This window comes from Anomaloglossus baeobatrachus, chromosome 3 (assembly GCF_048569485.1).
Source record: "Anomaloglossus baeobatrachus isolate aAnoBae1 chromosome 3, aAnoBae1.hap1, whole genome shotgun sequence".
Lineage (NCBI taxonomy): Eukaryota > Metazoa > Chordata > Amphibia > Anura > Aromobatidae > Anomaloglossus > Anomaloglossus baeobatrachus.
In genome coordinates, this window is record NC_134355.1 from 218353162 (window position 1) to 218368836 (window position 15675).

The following is a 15675-nucleotide window of genomic DNA, read 5'->3' on the forward strand; positions in this document are numbered from 1 at the left end:
CGTGGAGCCTCTGTTAGGAGTCTCAACACAGAAACCAGCCAGATATCCCTCCGGGAAGGACCCAGCCAAGGGGTGGCTCTTTTTAGGAGACCACCATAACCACCATATTAAGTGGACCTTTTAGTCAATATCCAACGTTTTGACAAGTTTAAAGATATGACAAGGGAAATACCAAGGCCAGGTATCCATCCACAGACAGCTGTTTCGGGGTATTGCCCCTCATCAGTGTGGAGTAGGATTCTGGCCAGGTGGGAGCAAAGCTTAGTAGACCAACAAAACAAAACAATCACTGATCTCGGGGAATATGGTGGTTATGGTGGTCTCCTAAAAAGAGCCACCCCTTGGCTGGGTCCTTCCCGGAGGGATATCTGGCTGGTTTCTGTGTTGAGACTCATAACAGAGGCTCCACGGACTTTTTTGATTTGAATCTCTCAGCACAGGCTGACGTCCCTCAGCTGTGTTCCATCCAAAGGCTCTCTCCTCTTACAGGCTGCTTCTCCTACAGTGCTGCTCCACACACTGCCTCCCCAGACTCCATCCAGTCTGCCATGGGCCAAACAAACCTCATTAAAAATAACCATGTGGCCTGTCATACACATGTCAAACACACCCATGGGCGGGGTATGTAGGTGGCCAGAACCACCCATCTACTTAGCCACCTGTGAACCTACCGTGAGAATACCTTATCAGAAACATGTGGCACTACAAGTACCAGCATGGAACTGCAGGGTCACACCACTTATGTGGTACATACCGGCCATTATAATGTAGCCAGTCGCCATCTCACAACACATGCACACATACACACACACATACACTCAGCTTTATATATTAGATGGAGGACTATGAGAGGTGCTTTTCAAAAGGGACTGCTGATAAGTCTTTAGCTTAAGTCAGAAAGAAACGAAATAGGATGATTAAACTTTTAATTTATTCCACATACTCTCCACTGATTTCAACACACTTCTTACATCGGTATTCCAAGTTCTGTAAGCCTAGCAAAAAGAAGGATTTCGGTTGTGCCTCAAACAAGGCTTTGGTAGCAGCCATGGCATCAGAAATGGTGTGAAATTTGGAACCCTTGAGCTGTTTCTTCAGGTTTGGAAACAGATGATAGTTGGAGGGAGTTAGATCTGGTGAATAAGGTGGGTGGTCAATCAGCTGGAAGCCCAGCTCTGCCAGTTTTGCTGTGGTCGCTTGTGCAGTGTGACCGGAAGCATTGTCTTGCAAGAATAGGATTCCTTTGGACAGCTTGCCGCACCTTTTGACCTTGAGAGCTGCCTTCTATTGGTCCAAAAGTTCAATGTAATACCTTGCATTGATGGTGGAACCCTTTTGAAGGTAGTCTAATAGCAACACGCCCTCCTTATCCCAGAACACAGACACCATCACCTTAGTGGCTGATTTTTGCACCCTACACTTCTTTGGATGAGGAGAACCACTGTGCCTCTACTCTTTTTACTACTCATTGTTTTCAGGGTCATACAATTTTATATTTCCTGCACGCCACCAATCCTTGCAGTGTCAGATGTAGCAGCACATTGAACTGATGAAGGTCTGAATTAAGACTGAAACATTTTCAACCATAACTGGATTCACCGCATTGTTTAATAAAAAGCAATTATTTTCACACTTTTGTTAGTGCTCAGATTACTAGCGCTCTATGACGTCCTCTAGAGGCACTAGTAAAATCAGTGAAAATGAAAAAAAAAAGTTTTAAAAAATAAAATAACAAAGTTAAAAATTTATAAAAAAAACCCAATAGATATTTGGTCTTGCTGTGTTCAGAAATGCTTGATCTATCACAATATAAAATAATTAATCTGATTGGTACATGGCACAGCAATAAAAAGAATCCAAAAGCCAAAATTACACTTTTTTGGTCGCCACAACATTGCATTAAAATGCAATAACAGGCGATCGAAGCATTGCATCTATGAAAAAATTGTATAAATGAAAATTTCAGCTTAAGACGCAAAAGCTAAGCCATCACTGAGCCTCAGATCCTGAAAAATGAGAACACTACAGGTATTGGAAAATAGTGACAAAAGCGCTCTTCTTTTTTTGGACAAATTTCAGAATTTTGGTATCTACAAACTCATACCAACCTGAGGCCTCATACTGAAACGTCAGTTTTAACATATAGTGATCATGGTGAGTAAAAAAAAAACCACATTGTAGAATTTCACTTTTTTCACAATTTCTTCACATTTGAATTTTTTTTCCAATTTTCTAGTACAATATATAATCAAATGAAGGGTGAAAGGTAAAAGGTAAAGGTTTTTCAAAGGTAAAACTTGTCCTGCAAAAGTAAGCCCTCATATGGCAATATTGACAGAAAAATAAAAAAGTTATGACTCTCAGAAGAGGGGGAGGAATAAACAAAAATGAAAAACGGAAAATTGCCCGGTGGTCAAGGGGTTGAAACAGAGTATCTCCGTAATGTTATTATGCCTCTTAAGTGCAAATTTAAAATGTATCATTGTTTCGTGGGTATTCTTAAAAATTAATAATGAATAATGCCTCCTGTATTAATTTAAATGAAGAGCGTCTAAACAGAAGTCATAATGACCCTCTAAGTAATCCACATCTAGTAATATTTCCCCTAAGTCCCCAATGTATAGTAACAATGCCCCCTTTGTTCTTGCACATATAGGAATATATCCACTAAATCCTTCCATATATGGTAATAATGTCACTTAAAAGGAATCTGTCACCAGGTTTTTACTACCCCATCTGAGAGCAGCATAATGTAGAGACAGAGACCCTGATTCAAGCGATGTTTCATTTACTGAGCTGTTTGCTGTAATTTTGATAAAATCAGTGTTTTCTCTGCTGTAGATCTAACAGTTATAGAGAGCACATGATTATGCTAGACTACCAGGCATAGTAATCTCCTACTAATTAATCAGTAATTTTATCAAAATTACAATAAGCAGCCCAGTAATTTACACACCGCTGGAATCAGGATCTCTGCCCCTACATTATAATAATAATAATAATCTTTATTTCTATAGCGCCAACATATTCCGTAGCGCTTTACAATTCAGGAGGATCATATACAAACAAGTAACAGTTATAGAAATACAATATTTAGAGGGGAAAAAAATACAACCCTGCTCGTGAGAGCTTACAATCTACAATGAGATGGGGGGAGAGGCAAGGTTCAAGTGCTTATTTACAATGACAATCCAACCATCTCACGGAAATGGGGCTGGATAATGGTTTCCTGGACCAGTGGGCCCGAGCCTTGAGATGCCTTTGGGTGCCATGGAATTTGATGTGGAGCTATGTTGTGAGAGGTTGTAGAGGGACTATGTGAATCGAATCTGATTAGGGAGTGTGATAGGCCGCCCTAAAAAGATGCGTCTTTAGGGTGCGTCTGAAGCTGAGTAAGTTGTGATTTGTCCTAACTTCTTGGGGTAGAGCGTTCCAGAGGGTTGGTGCAGCTCGGAAGAAGTCTTGGATCCGGGAGTGGGAGGTTCGAATTAGTGTGGATGTTAGTCGAAAGTCGCTTGCAGAGCGTAGAGAACGGGTGGACTGATAGACAGAGAGGAGGGTGGAGATGTAGGGGGGTGCTGCACTGTGGAGAGCTTTGTGGGCGAGAACAAGCAGTTTGAATTGGATCCTATGATATATGGGCAGCCAGTGCAATGACTGGCACAGAGCAGAGGCATCCGAGTAGCGGTTAGCCAGATAGGTGACCCTGGCTGCTGCATTAAGGATTGACTGTATGCTGCTCTCAGATTATATCTTAAAAACCTTGTGATAGATTCCCTTTAAGTTCCCTCACTAAAAAGTAATAGTGTGGCAGAAAATAAGAAAAAAATAAAGTATTTGCTTACCGCATCTCTGGTCTTGTGAGTACTCCAGCAGAGTCAGTATCGCAGCACTGGTGGATTGACTTGGTGACCTAATTGTATCATCTATACTGGGTCTCTGACATCCTGTATGTGCCCTAGCTAGTCTGTAAGCTTCAGGCTACATAATGAAGGTGATGGGAAGAAGACCATGTCTTTCTGCATTTGCACAGGGGTTTAACTGCATCTGCAAGCTATGCACACTAATCCAGTTAAGGTTGGCAGTTTCTCTATGTGAGCCCCATGTAGCATGTACCTCGATGGGTTCCTGCAAAAAAAAATTCTAAAAAATGACTTTAGAAGTATTCAAATATTCCTATTTCAATATAAAACATTTTTACAATGAATTTATGCTTGTTTTCTTTCCAGAATCCAATGTATTATTTTATAAAAAGAATAGTGACTAAAATATTTGTTTTATAATATTATTTTTCCATAGATGAGGTCCCATGTCAACTCTAAGTGGTTTCTTTTTCGAAAATACATAGACAACATTCTACACCTGTTACTGCCAAGAACTTTCATTCCTCTTTACTCGATGGTAAGAGTAATGTTAATGTGTAATCTTTCCAGCATGATCTTTTGCTTAGACATTACTGAATAATATAGATCGAGAGTAAAGTCTCGTATAGTGATAAATAGTACTATTATTCATATGATAGAATCACGTGTATTGAATTTGAAATATGACATGGAATACAAAATCTCTTGTCCATTGTGACCTTTGTGTAACACTGTTTTACTCAGGGCCACCATCAGGGCATTACAACCATGATTGGTGTATCGGGCCCGGTGAAGAGGGGGGCCTGGGGTAATTACTTAGCTTTGTTAAGCCCTAGGCAGGTAGGGCTCCCCCTTCACCGGGCCATAGTTACAGCTGCAGCAGAGTGGCCCGCCGTCGATGTCACTTCAGGCACTACAACATATCGCTAAGTTGCAGGCAAAGACATTCACGGACATTGTATGCAAATTAGCCATGTGCTGCAACTGCACCAGACAACTAGAGGAGGGCAGGCACTACAATACATATTATATATTTCTGGAGTCCTACTGACTCAGCAGGAAACTGGTAAATCCCAAACTGTCCCAGAATCAGTAAGAGACCCTGTCTATGGAAAGCTCCCCTGCAGCTCTCAGCTCTGCTCTGCAGTGCACACCGCCCCTCCCCTGGCTGACAGTGTGGGGAAGAAGATGCCAAGACTCACATCTCAGGAGAGGATGGAGGCCGCAGCCAGAGGAGCTAATTCCTGCAGGAGTAGAGAGCAGAGCTGAGGGGCAGCATGAACACAGAGTTTGCACAGCTCCACATCCCCAGCAGGAGAGGAAGCCCAGGACAAACTCCACGGGTCATCAGCAAGAAAAAGAGAGGTGGGTATATATACTGTATTTGTTGGATCTGTCTGTTTGTTTATACATACCTATGTTGCTTGTACTGTACATAATTTTGCATGTCTGTGCATATACAGTATATGTGTGTGTATATGTGAATGTATATGTGATGTGTGTATGTGCCTGGAAATTTCCCGCCAGGTATTCTCTAACGGCGGTCAGTTTCACATACATCTTAAATAAAAAGTCTCTTTTCCATAAGGTGCACAGTATCCGGTGGTTACGGGCACGAGAATCCTGTTTGTGACACCAAATGTATCACCCTACGGAGCAGATGTTTTAACCTACTCGTAGCCAGGCCGAGGGTGCAGATCCTCTGCGTTGTCACGGGGTGGCCTGGCCCGGTTCTGTTGCCCCGAGGCGTACAGGAACGAGGGTTGGAGGGTGGTAGGGAGACAAGATGGAGGATGGGGGTGGTAGTTACGATTTAGAAAAGTCTTTTAAGGTTGTAACGCCACCTATGGTACGCAACCAGGGATGGGCCGCTGCTGCGGGTGCTGCTCTCTGGGACTGATGGTGAGGGTCGCAGCCGGGATGGTGTTGCTCCCCACAGCCGGAGCATGATTACCCCAGGGATGATGATGGAGATCGTATGGGGGAGGTGGTAGTCCCCGTTGCCGCCACAGTGCTTGGCGCCGGTAAAGGAGTGGCAGAGACAGGGGCTGCAGTTTCAGGTTTTTTACTCACATGTAATTCAGGCGCTGCCCCAGAGCACCGGTCTCCGCCATGATGGGCTCCAGCCGATCCCAGATCCGTGAAAGGTCAAGTCCGGTGTGTGTGTCAGCCTGTGAGCCCCTTCCTCCTTTTTATGTGCTAAATATCAGATCCCCGTGACGTGAAGCACTTGGGGATCTCGGTGTCAGTAAAGTGTCCCACTCTGTATGCTGATAGCGCGGTTCCCTTGTGGGGCCAGTCCTCAACCCCGGATCCTATATGCTATTTGCTGCAGACTCGGTGGGACGGATCCGGTGACTGTTCTAGCCGTTCCCCACGATCGTTGCAGAGTTGGTAGACAACGTGAAGTATACAGTCATATGAAAACGTTTGGGCACCCCTATTAATGTTAACCTTTTTTCTTTATAACAATTTTTTGCAACAGCTATTTCAGTTTCATATATCTAATAACTGATGGACTCAGTAATATTTCTGGATTGAAATGAGGTTTATTGTACTAACAGAAAATGTGCAATCTGCATTTAAACAAAATTTGACCGGTGCAAAAGTATGGACACCCTTATCAATTTCTTGATTTGAACACTCCTAACTACTTTTTACTGACTTACTGAAGCACTAAATTGGTTTTCTAACCTCATTGAGCTTTGAACTTCATAGACAGGTGTATCCAATCATGAGAAAAGGTATTTAAGGTGGCCACTTGCAAGTTGTTCTCCTATTTGAATCTCCTATGAAGAGTGGCATCATGGGCTCCTCAAAACAACTCTCAAATGATCTGAAAACAAAGATTATTCAACATAGTTGTTCAGGGGAAGGATACAAAAAGTTGTCTCAGAGATTTAAACTGTCAGATTCCACTGTGAGTAACATATTAAGGAAATGGAAGAACACAGGTACAGTTCTTATTAAGCCTAGAAGTGGCAGGCCAAGAAAAATATCAGAAAGGCAGAGAAGAAGATTGGTGAGAACAGTCAAGGACAGACCTGGGCAAGGTGCGGCCCGCTGGCCGCATCCGACCCGCCTACTGTCTGTGACCGGCCCGTCCGTCTTAGCTCAGAGTTGGGGGCGTGGCCTGATCTACACTGCTGAGAGCAGACGCAGATACTGTCCAGATACACCGTTGCCAGATGGACTGCTATTACAGAGCCCGACCACGCGTCCTGCGGGTGGGCTGGCCAAATGCCCCCTGGGTTGGAGACTCAACAGGTGTTTCGGGCCCCCATACATTCTCTTGATTTTGACCGTGCACTGTTGATTTAAACTTGCATCCCAGGACAGCAGACACGCCCACACTGTTCTTGGTGGGCAGCGTCTGCTGTTCTCACCTCACCCAGCGTGCCTGCGGCAGGAGAGGAGTCTGTGAGCAGGCAGGAGGAGGTCAGCACAGGGCCGGCAGGCAGGAGGAGATCAGCACAGGGCCGGCAGGCAGGAGGAGGTCAGCACAGGGCCGGCAGGCAGGAGGAGGTCAGCACAGCGCCGGCAGGCAGGAGGAGGTCAGCACAGGGCCGGCAGGCAGGAGGAGGTCAGCACAGGGCCGGCAGGCAGGAGGAGGTCAGCACAGGGCAGGCAGGAGGAGGTCAGCACAGGGCCGGCAGGCAGGAGGAGGTCAGCACAGGGCCGGCAGGCAGGAGGAGGTCAGCACAGGGTCGGCAGGCAGGAGGTCTCAGATGTTCCCACAGTGACAGGTGACAGGACCCGGCTCTCCCGGTATGTTCACAGCAGCTGTCTGCAGTCGCTCTATCTGGGGCACACGCTGATGTATCCTAACAGGTGAACTTTGACACAGATCTCGTCGGCTGTCAGTGGGAGTCATCGGCTGCAGCGTCACAAGATCTATGTGTAATGTCTGCAGCAATTACTCACAGTGAGAGTAGAGACTGCAGACAGGAGAGCACAGCATCCTGCACTGTCTGATCCTCAGCCTGGATCCAGGATGTCATATAGTATAAAGTATATAGACCCAGATATTACAGCATGTGAGGTCCTGGTGCAGGTATTAGATCAGTCACTGCACAAATCATTGTATATCTGTGCCCAGTATCCAGTGTACACACTTATATACATTCTGATGCCTGTAGCCACTGTATAGTAAATACTAATCTGAATTCTGTCTGTCCTGTACTGTACACCCTTCACCATGTGATGTCTATGCATAAGTATGGTCCAAAATATGATGCGCTTTCCTCAAACACATTTAGGCTATGTGCGCACGTTGCGTACTAGCCCTGCAGAAATTTCTGCAGCGATCTGAAGAGCACACGTGCGCTTCAAATCACTGCAGAAAATGTCCGTAGAGGAAAAAAAAAAAGCCGATTCCATGCGCTCTGCCTGCAGCTCCTGCCATAGACAGAGCAGGAGCTGCCGGCAAAGCGCACGGAAGAAGTGACATGTCACTTTTTAGAACGCAGCGCTTCGAGCAGCAGCCAAAGCGCTGCGCTCTAAGACGCCACGTGCGCACGGCCCCTGCACAATCTCCATAGACTGTGCAGGGGACGCAGGACGCATGCAGTTACGCTGCGCTACAAAGCGCAGCATAACTGCATGTATTTACGCAACGTGCGCACATAGCCTTAAACACAAGAAATAAACAATTCCTCTCACCTTTCCTTGATCCTGCGGCGAGTAGCTTCTTTTTTCTCCTCCATAATAGACGCAAAGGGGATGGTGAGCGGCACCTGGCAGTGATGTCATGCCCTGTATGATGAGCATGCGAACGTCAGCTGCCGGTCTCTGATAGGCCTGCGGTCACTACAACACATTAAGCTGAAGACAGGGAAACCACTGGCAGCCCCCTAACTCCATTGGCCTCGTTATGGTCTCTCCCTCTGCTACCTTGATCGTTATGCCCCTGCAGGTATTATATACAGATATATACAGGATAATATTCGTCCGGTATAATATTTGTTTCCCTGTAGTTATCACATCATGCTTTGGGGCTGTGTGGCCAATGCCGGCACCGGGAATCTTGTTAAAGTTGAGGGTCGCATGGATTCAACTCAGTATCAGCAGATTCTTGACAATAATGTGCAAGAATCAGTGACGAAGTTGAAGTTACACAGGGGATGGATATTTCAGCAAGACGATCCAAAACACCGCTCCAAATCTACTCAGGCATTCATGCAGAGGAACAATTACAATGTTCTGGAATGGCCATCCCAGTCCCCAGACCTGAATATCATTGAACATCTGTGGGATGATTTAAAGCGTGCTGTCCATGCTCGGTGACCATCAAACTTAACTGAACTGGAATTGTTTTGTAAACTGGAATGGTCAAATATACCTTCATCCAGGATCCAGGAACTGAATAAAAGCTACAGGAAGCGACTAGAGGCTATGATTTTTGCAAAAGGAGGATCTACAAAATATTGTCACTTTTATGTTGAGGTGCCCATACTTTTGCACCTGTCAAATTTTGTTTAAATGCGGATTGCACATTTTCTGTTAGTACAATAAACCTCATTTCAATCCAGAAATATTACTGAGTCCATCAGTTATTAGATATATGAAACTGAAATAGCTGTTGCAAAAACCCAAATTGTTAAAAAGAAAAAAGGTTAACATTAACAGGGGTGCCCAAACTTTTTCATATAACTGTATCTGCCCTAGTGTTCTATACCCCAACAGCGCCGGCCCTGTGGAAGCAGCTGCCTGCTTCTCCCAAGCGACCATGTTGAACGCCCTGACTCACAGAGCTGCTCTCGGCAAGTCAGATTTTCCCCTTTTGGTAGTTGTGTTGTGTGTTCTGAGCTGTTGCCCCCAGCCGCTGCCTGGTGGTTGCTTCTCCCTGACCCTGAGTCCCCAGTTCAAGTGGATCGGGGAGCCCCTGTAAACCCCACGCAGTAGTGACCCCCTACTGTGATCCGACCCTGGCCTGGTCCCCATTGGGGAGGGTAACCCACTGTGACTGTATGTTTGTGTGAGTGGTAACTGGTACCGACCACTCTAGGACCCAGCATAAGTACTACACCTTAATGGGGGTGCAGTACCCTGTGGTGCTTGAAGCCTCAGGGGCGCCACATATACAGTATAAATATAATTGTGCATGAATAGTAAATGCGCCTTTGTGTATATACTGTATAGTATATGTGCCTGTGTATGTTCCTGTATATATGTGCATGTGTATGTATCTATAGTATATGTGTGTATGTGAATGTATATACGATGTGTGACCAGGATGGGAACATAAATATGTAACACCTGCCTGGATCCACAGACTCAGACGGGCTGTAATGGACAGGCTAGAGGGAAACCAGTTCACCAAGCAGGACCCCCAGAACCCTTAAACCCTTTAACCCCTATACAGGGACTTGGAATTACACAGGGCCCTGGAAATCACTACCTGTGGAAGGCAGCAGTCCGAGAGCGTAGTAGTCAGGCGGGGTCAAACCAGGAATTGCAGAACAGGGGCAGAATCGGCAGGCAAGGACGTAATCAGAAAACATAGCAGAGGTCAAATCCGGATCGGGTAGAGAGCAACATAAACAGCAGGCAGGAGCGTAATCAGGAAACAAGCAGAAGTCAGAACACCAGAATCACTAAACAGAACAGGGCGGAACAGGAACCAGAATATCAGAGCTATCTTTGGCAGTGGTCAGCAGACAGGAGGGGAATTAAAAAGGGTGTGGTGTCTTTCCATTGGTTGTAGCTGAATGATGGTAACTTCAGCTGGAAGACACATGCCACCTATAGTCAGCCAGTGGTACTGCAGATCCCAAGGAAACCCAGCCCAGTGGATGAGCGGAGCCTGCGCCCATCGGCGCCGCTGGCATTGACTCGTCTCCCATCACCAGCACTATCCACGGCAGGAATACGGCGTCACCTGGCAATCGGATTAGAAGTCTCTGGAGCGGACTCTGGCGGTGACGTAACAATATACCAGTATAGGGCCAGGAGGGGGTCATATCTACCGAGAGGATATTATTCAGAAGGGCAGTGTGTGTGGGAGGATATATAAAGAGGGGTGGCTTGTGTGGGAGAGAGTATACAGAGGGGCAGTGGGAAGGATATTATGCAGAGAAGCAGTGTGTTATAGCAATATTATACACAGGTGAAGTGTGTTATAGCAATATTATACAGAGGCGCAGTTGGAGAGATATACAGAGATGTAGTGTGTGGGGTAATATTATACAGAAGAGCATTGTGTTGTAGAGACATTATACAGAGAAGCAGTGTGTGGGAGAGATATACAGAGAGGCAGCGTGTGGGGGGATATTATACAGAGGAGCAGTGTGTATAGGGGTATATTATACAGAGAGGCAGTGTGTGGGGGGATATTATACAGAGGAGCAGTGTGTGGGGGGGATATTATAGAGAGGGTTAGTGTGTGTGGATATTTTACAGAGGAGTAGCATGTGAGGGGGATATGGGATATTATACAGACGGCAGTGTGTGTGGGAGGATATATAAAAAGGGGTGGCTTGTGTGGGAGAGAGTATACAGAGAGGCAGTGGAAGGGATATTATGCAGAGAAGCAGTGTGTTATAGCAATATTATACAGAGGTGCAGTGTGTTGGAGAGATATACAGAGATGTAGTGTGTGTGGGGGATATTATACAGAAGAGCAGTGTGTTGTAGAGATATTATACAGAGGAGCAGTGTTTGGGAGAGATATACAGAGAGGCAGTGTGTGGGTGGATATTATACAGAGGAGCAGTGTGTATAGGGATATATTATACAGAAAGGCAGTGTGTGGGGGATATTATACAGAGGAGCAGTGTGTGTGGGGATATTATAGAGAGGGGCAGTGTGTGTGTGTGTGTGTGTGTGTGTGTGTGTGTGTGGATATTATACAGTGGGGTAGCATGTGAGCGGTATATGGGATATTATACAGAGGGGAAGTGTGTGGGGGAATATTATACAGAGGAGCAGTGTGTGTGGGAGTATATTATACAGAGAGGCAGTGTTTGTAGGAGATAGTCTACACAGGGCAGTGTGGGAGAGATACTATGGAGAGGGGTGGTAAAGAGGGTGTATTATTAAATTTCTGAGGGAAATTCTTCATTTTCTGGAACAACTTCAAAGGTGCTAACGGTGTGTGTGTGTGTGTGTGTATATATATATATATGCACACACACACACACACACACACACACACACACCGTTGGCACTCTTGAAGTTGTTCCAGAAAATGAAGAATTTTTATATGCTGTATAGACACACATTTTTCCAACAGTGGTGATAAGACAGTGGAAGGTTTGTGGGGGTAGAGGCAGAGCTGGGATGGAGCCTGGGCGGAGTCTCAAGAGGGCCTGAAAATTTTGCCAGTATGGGGCCCTGAATTTCTTTGTGGCGGCCATGGTTTTAGTATAAAGTTCATGTATTCATTTGGCTTTCTGGTGATGTGTAAAAGTTGGAGCACTTTAGAAATTTAAGTACTGTATATGTGAAAAATGAATCTGTTACATGCGTACCGTTTTTATCATCAAACTATTTTTAAAGCATACCTGTCATCGTGATTTAGCCTGGTAAAGTAAAAGTATGACCATAATGGAATTATATTTTTTTATTCCAATCAATTTTTATTGCAGGAAGTTACAGTACAAAAAAGAAATTCAGGTATCATTGGCAATATGAAACTAAAAGAGAGCCATGAACAGAAATTGCTGAACAATAAAAATTATTTTTATTTAGTACAGTAATCAAAGTTTAGAATACAGTACAAAGGATATATAAAAGAGGACAAGGGGATCAGGCAACTAGACAAAAATTGCAGATAAAGTGCAAAACAGCTACAGAAATAGTTATATGACCATATGCATGATGCTATCCCAAAGCAAGATGTATCCTAGTTAACACAATTAAAGATGGTGGTAGGATGAAAAATGTATATTGTACCACAAAAAATGTCCAACAACTGTGAAACATGTAGAAGGTACTGCGCACAAATTTTGATATGAAAGTTGGATTTAGTTTAATATCAAAAATATTACTGGCTAGGAAAATCCAAATACCACTGATATATATATATATATATGTAACCAATACACCTCAAAAAAATAAATGAAAAAGGGTGCAGTATACACAATCCATGTACAGCAAAGTGGGGCAAGAAATAGCCTATAAAAATGCAATATATAAGGAGTCAGCAATGTGGATACAAAAAAGGAGTTGCAATAGGGTGAGTCCACCGAAGGAAAGCCTGTTGCAGGGGAAATAGCACAGTGAATATAATGTGTAACCCAGGCACAAAATACAAACAAGTTATTGAAACATTACCGTTGTGTGGAGCAGTGGGAAAACCCCCTGACGTACGTTTCGCGGCTTACGGCCGTGGAGCCAGCCGCTTCATCAAAGGGGAAGGTGAAGAACCAGTATAACATTGTAACAAGTGGTAGTATAACCTTTGATTACGATTCATATTTCCCATCAGACCAGCAACAATGATGTCTAATCCATATTGCAAGTTTTTTAGATTACTCAATACCAAATACGTATAGAGACAACCTACTAAATTACTCTTTAATCCTCAAAGCGAGGGTTCCAAACAACCAGAACCAGTGAGTAAGAAAAGAAGAGAGGAAAGGGGAGGAAGGAGAGATATGGGAGAGAAGTGGGGGGGACCATGGAGGGTTGCAAGGGGTAGAGGGAGGGGGGGAAATTGGATGGCCCGAGCAGTAAAAACATCAGAGATAGAATCACCTTGAATATTGACATGTGCTAAGGATGAACTCCCTGCGTAACATTCTCCTTGACCCATTTTTTTTTGCTCTAGACAGTTTGCCCTGGATAAAGATGTCTCCATCTGTCTCTCTCTCTCTGTCTCTCTTTCTGATTATCTTTCTGTCTGTCACTCTGTCTGTCTCCCTGTCTATCTCTGTCTCTCTCTCTGTCTGTTTCTCTTTGTCTTTTTCTCTCTGTCTTTCTGTCTGTCTCACTGTCTGTGTCTGTCTCTCTATCTGTCTGATCTCTCTGTCTCTGTGTCTTTGTCTCTGATCGTCTGTCTCTCTGCCTGTCTCTCTCAGTCTCTGTCTCTCTTTCTCTGTCTGTCTCTGTCTGTTTCTGTCCATCTGTTATTCTCTGTCTGTCTCTGTCTCTCTATCTCTGTCTGTCTTTGTCTGTCTGTCTCTCTTTCTTTGTCTCTGTCTGTCTGTCTCTGTCTGTATCTGTCTGTTTCTCTCTGTTTGTCTGTCTCTCTGTTTTTGTCTCTCTGTCTGTCTTTCTCTGTCTCTCTGTCTCTCGGTCTCTGTCTGTCTCTGTCTGTTTCTGTCCATCTATCATTCTCTGTCTGTCTGTCTCTGTCTGTCCCAGTATATCTGTCTGTCCATGTCTTTTTCTGTCTGTCTGTCTGTCTCTGTCTCTCTGTCTGTCTCTCTCTCTGTCTGTGTCTCTGATTATCTATTCCCATGGGGCCTTGTTCTAGTGTCACTGTGTTGAGAAACACATGATGATGTCTCCGCGGTGTTGGATGTTGATCTCCCCGAGGTCAACCATCCTTACCTATGTAGTCTTCTACTAGGCATTGCTCCCACTAGCCAGTTTCCTACTCCACACTGATGAGGGGCAAATACCCCGAAACAGCTGTCTGTGGATGGATACCATGTTTGGCATAGGTGATCTCCTTGACTGGAGACTGCCCTTCCCGTGGTTGTTTCTTCCCGGTGAAAGACCTGGCTAGTTCCCTGCCAGCATTGAGAAACATGTGATGATTTCTCCACAGCATTCTTGTTTTGCATATTTTCTCAGGGGGCCTTGTTCTAGTGTCACTGCGTTGAGAAACACATGATGGTGTCTCCGCGGTGTTGTATGTTGATCTTCTCGAGCTCAACCATCCTTACCTATGTAGTCTTCTACTAGGCATTGCTCCCACTAGCCAGTTTCCTACTCCACACTGATGAGGGGCAGATACCCCGAAACAGCTGTCTGTGGATGGATACCATGTTTGGCATAGGTGGTCTCCTTGACTGGAGACTGCCCTTCCCCTGGTTGTTCCTTCCCGGTGAAAGACCTGGCTAGTTTCCTGCCAGCGTTGAGAAACATGTGATGATGTCTCCATGGCATTCTTGTTTTGCATATTTTCCCAGGGGGCCTTGTTCTAGTGCCACTACGTTGAGAAACACGTGATGGTGTCTCCGCGGTGTTGGATGTTGATCTCCCCGAGGTCAACCATCCTTACCTATGATTATCTTTCTGTCTGTCACTCCGTCTGTCTCCCTGTCTATCTCTGTCTTTCTCTGTCTGTCTTTTTCTCTGTCTTTCTGTCTGTCTCTGTCTCGCTGTCTCTGTGTCTGTCTCTATCTGTCTCTCTGTCTTTGTCTCTGATTGTCTGTCTCTCTGTCTCTCGCTCTCTCTGTCTGTCTTTCTCTGTCTCGCTGTCTCTTTGTCTCTGTCTGTCTTTCTCTGTCTGTTTGTCTGTCTGTCTTTCTCTGTCTGTTTGTCTCTGTCTGTTTCTGTCTGTCTGTCTGTCTCTGTCTGTCTCTCTGTCTCTGTCTGTCTTTGTCTGTCTCTCTCTCTCTGTCTGTCTCTCTGACTATCTTTATGTCTATCACTCTCTGTCTCTCATTCTCTGTATGTCTGTCTTTTTGTCTGTGTCTTTTTCTGTCTTTCTGTCTGTCTCTGTCTCTCTGTTTCTATCTAAGTGTCTGTGTGTCTCTCTGTCTCTGTCTTTGTTTCTGATTGTCTGTCTCTCTGTCTGTCTCTGTCTCTCTGTCTACCTCTGTCTGTTTGTCTGTGTCTCTCTCTTTTTCCACCAAAATCATATTACCTCACACATACGCTGTCTTATACTAATAATGTCTTTCATTGCCTATAACAA

At 44.8% G+C, this 15675-nt stretch overlaps 1 protein-coding gene across 2 annotated transcripts in view; it reads left to right on the forward strand.

Moving 5' to 3' along the window:
- The window catches only part of KMO (kynurenine 3-monooxygenase), a 1795071-nt gene that overhangs the window by 1674566 nt on the left and 104830 nt on the right, over positions 1-15675 (forward strand). For both annotated transcript variants that reach the window (XM_075338209.1, XM_075338210.1), the window contains one exon: positions 4300-4401. In XM_075338209.1, the coding sequence (XP_075194324.1) occupies positions 4300-4401 (102 nt within the window). The remainder of the gene's footprint in view (positions 1-4299; positions 4402-15675) is intronic.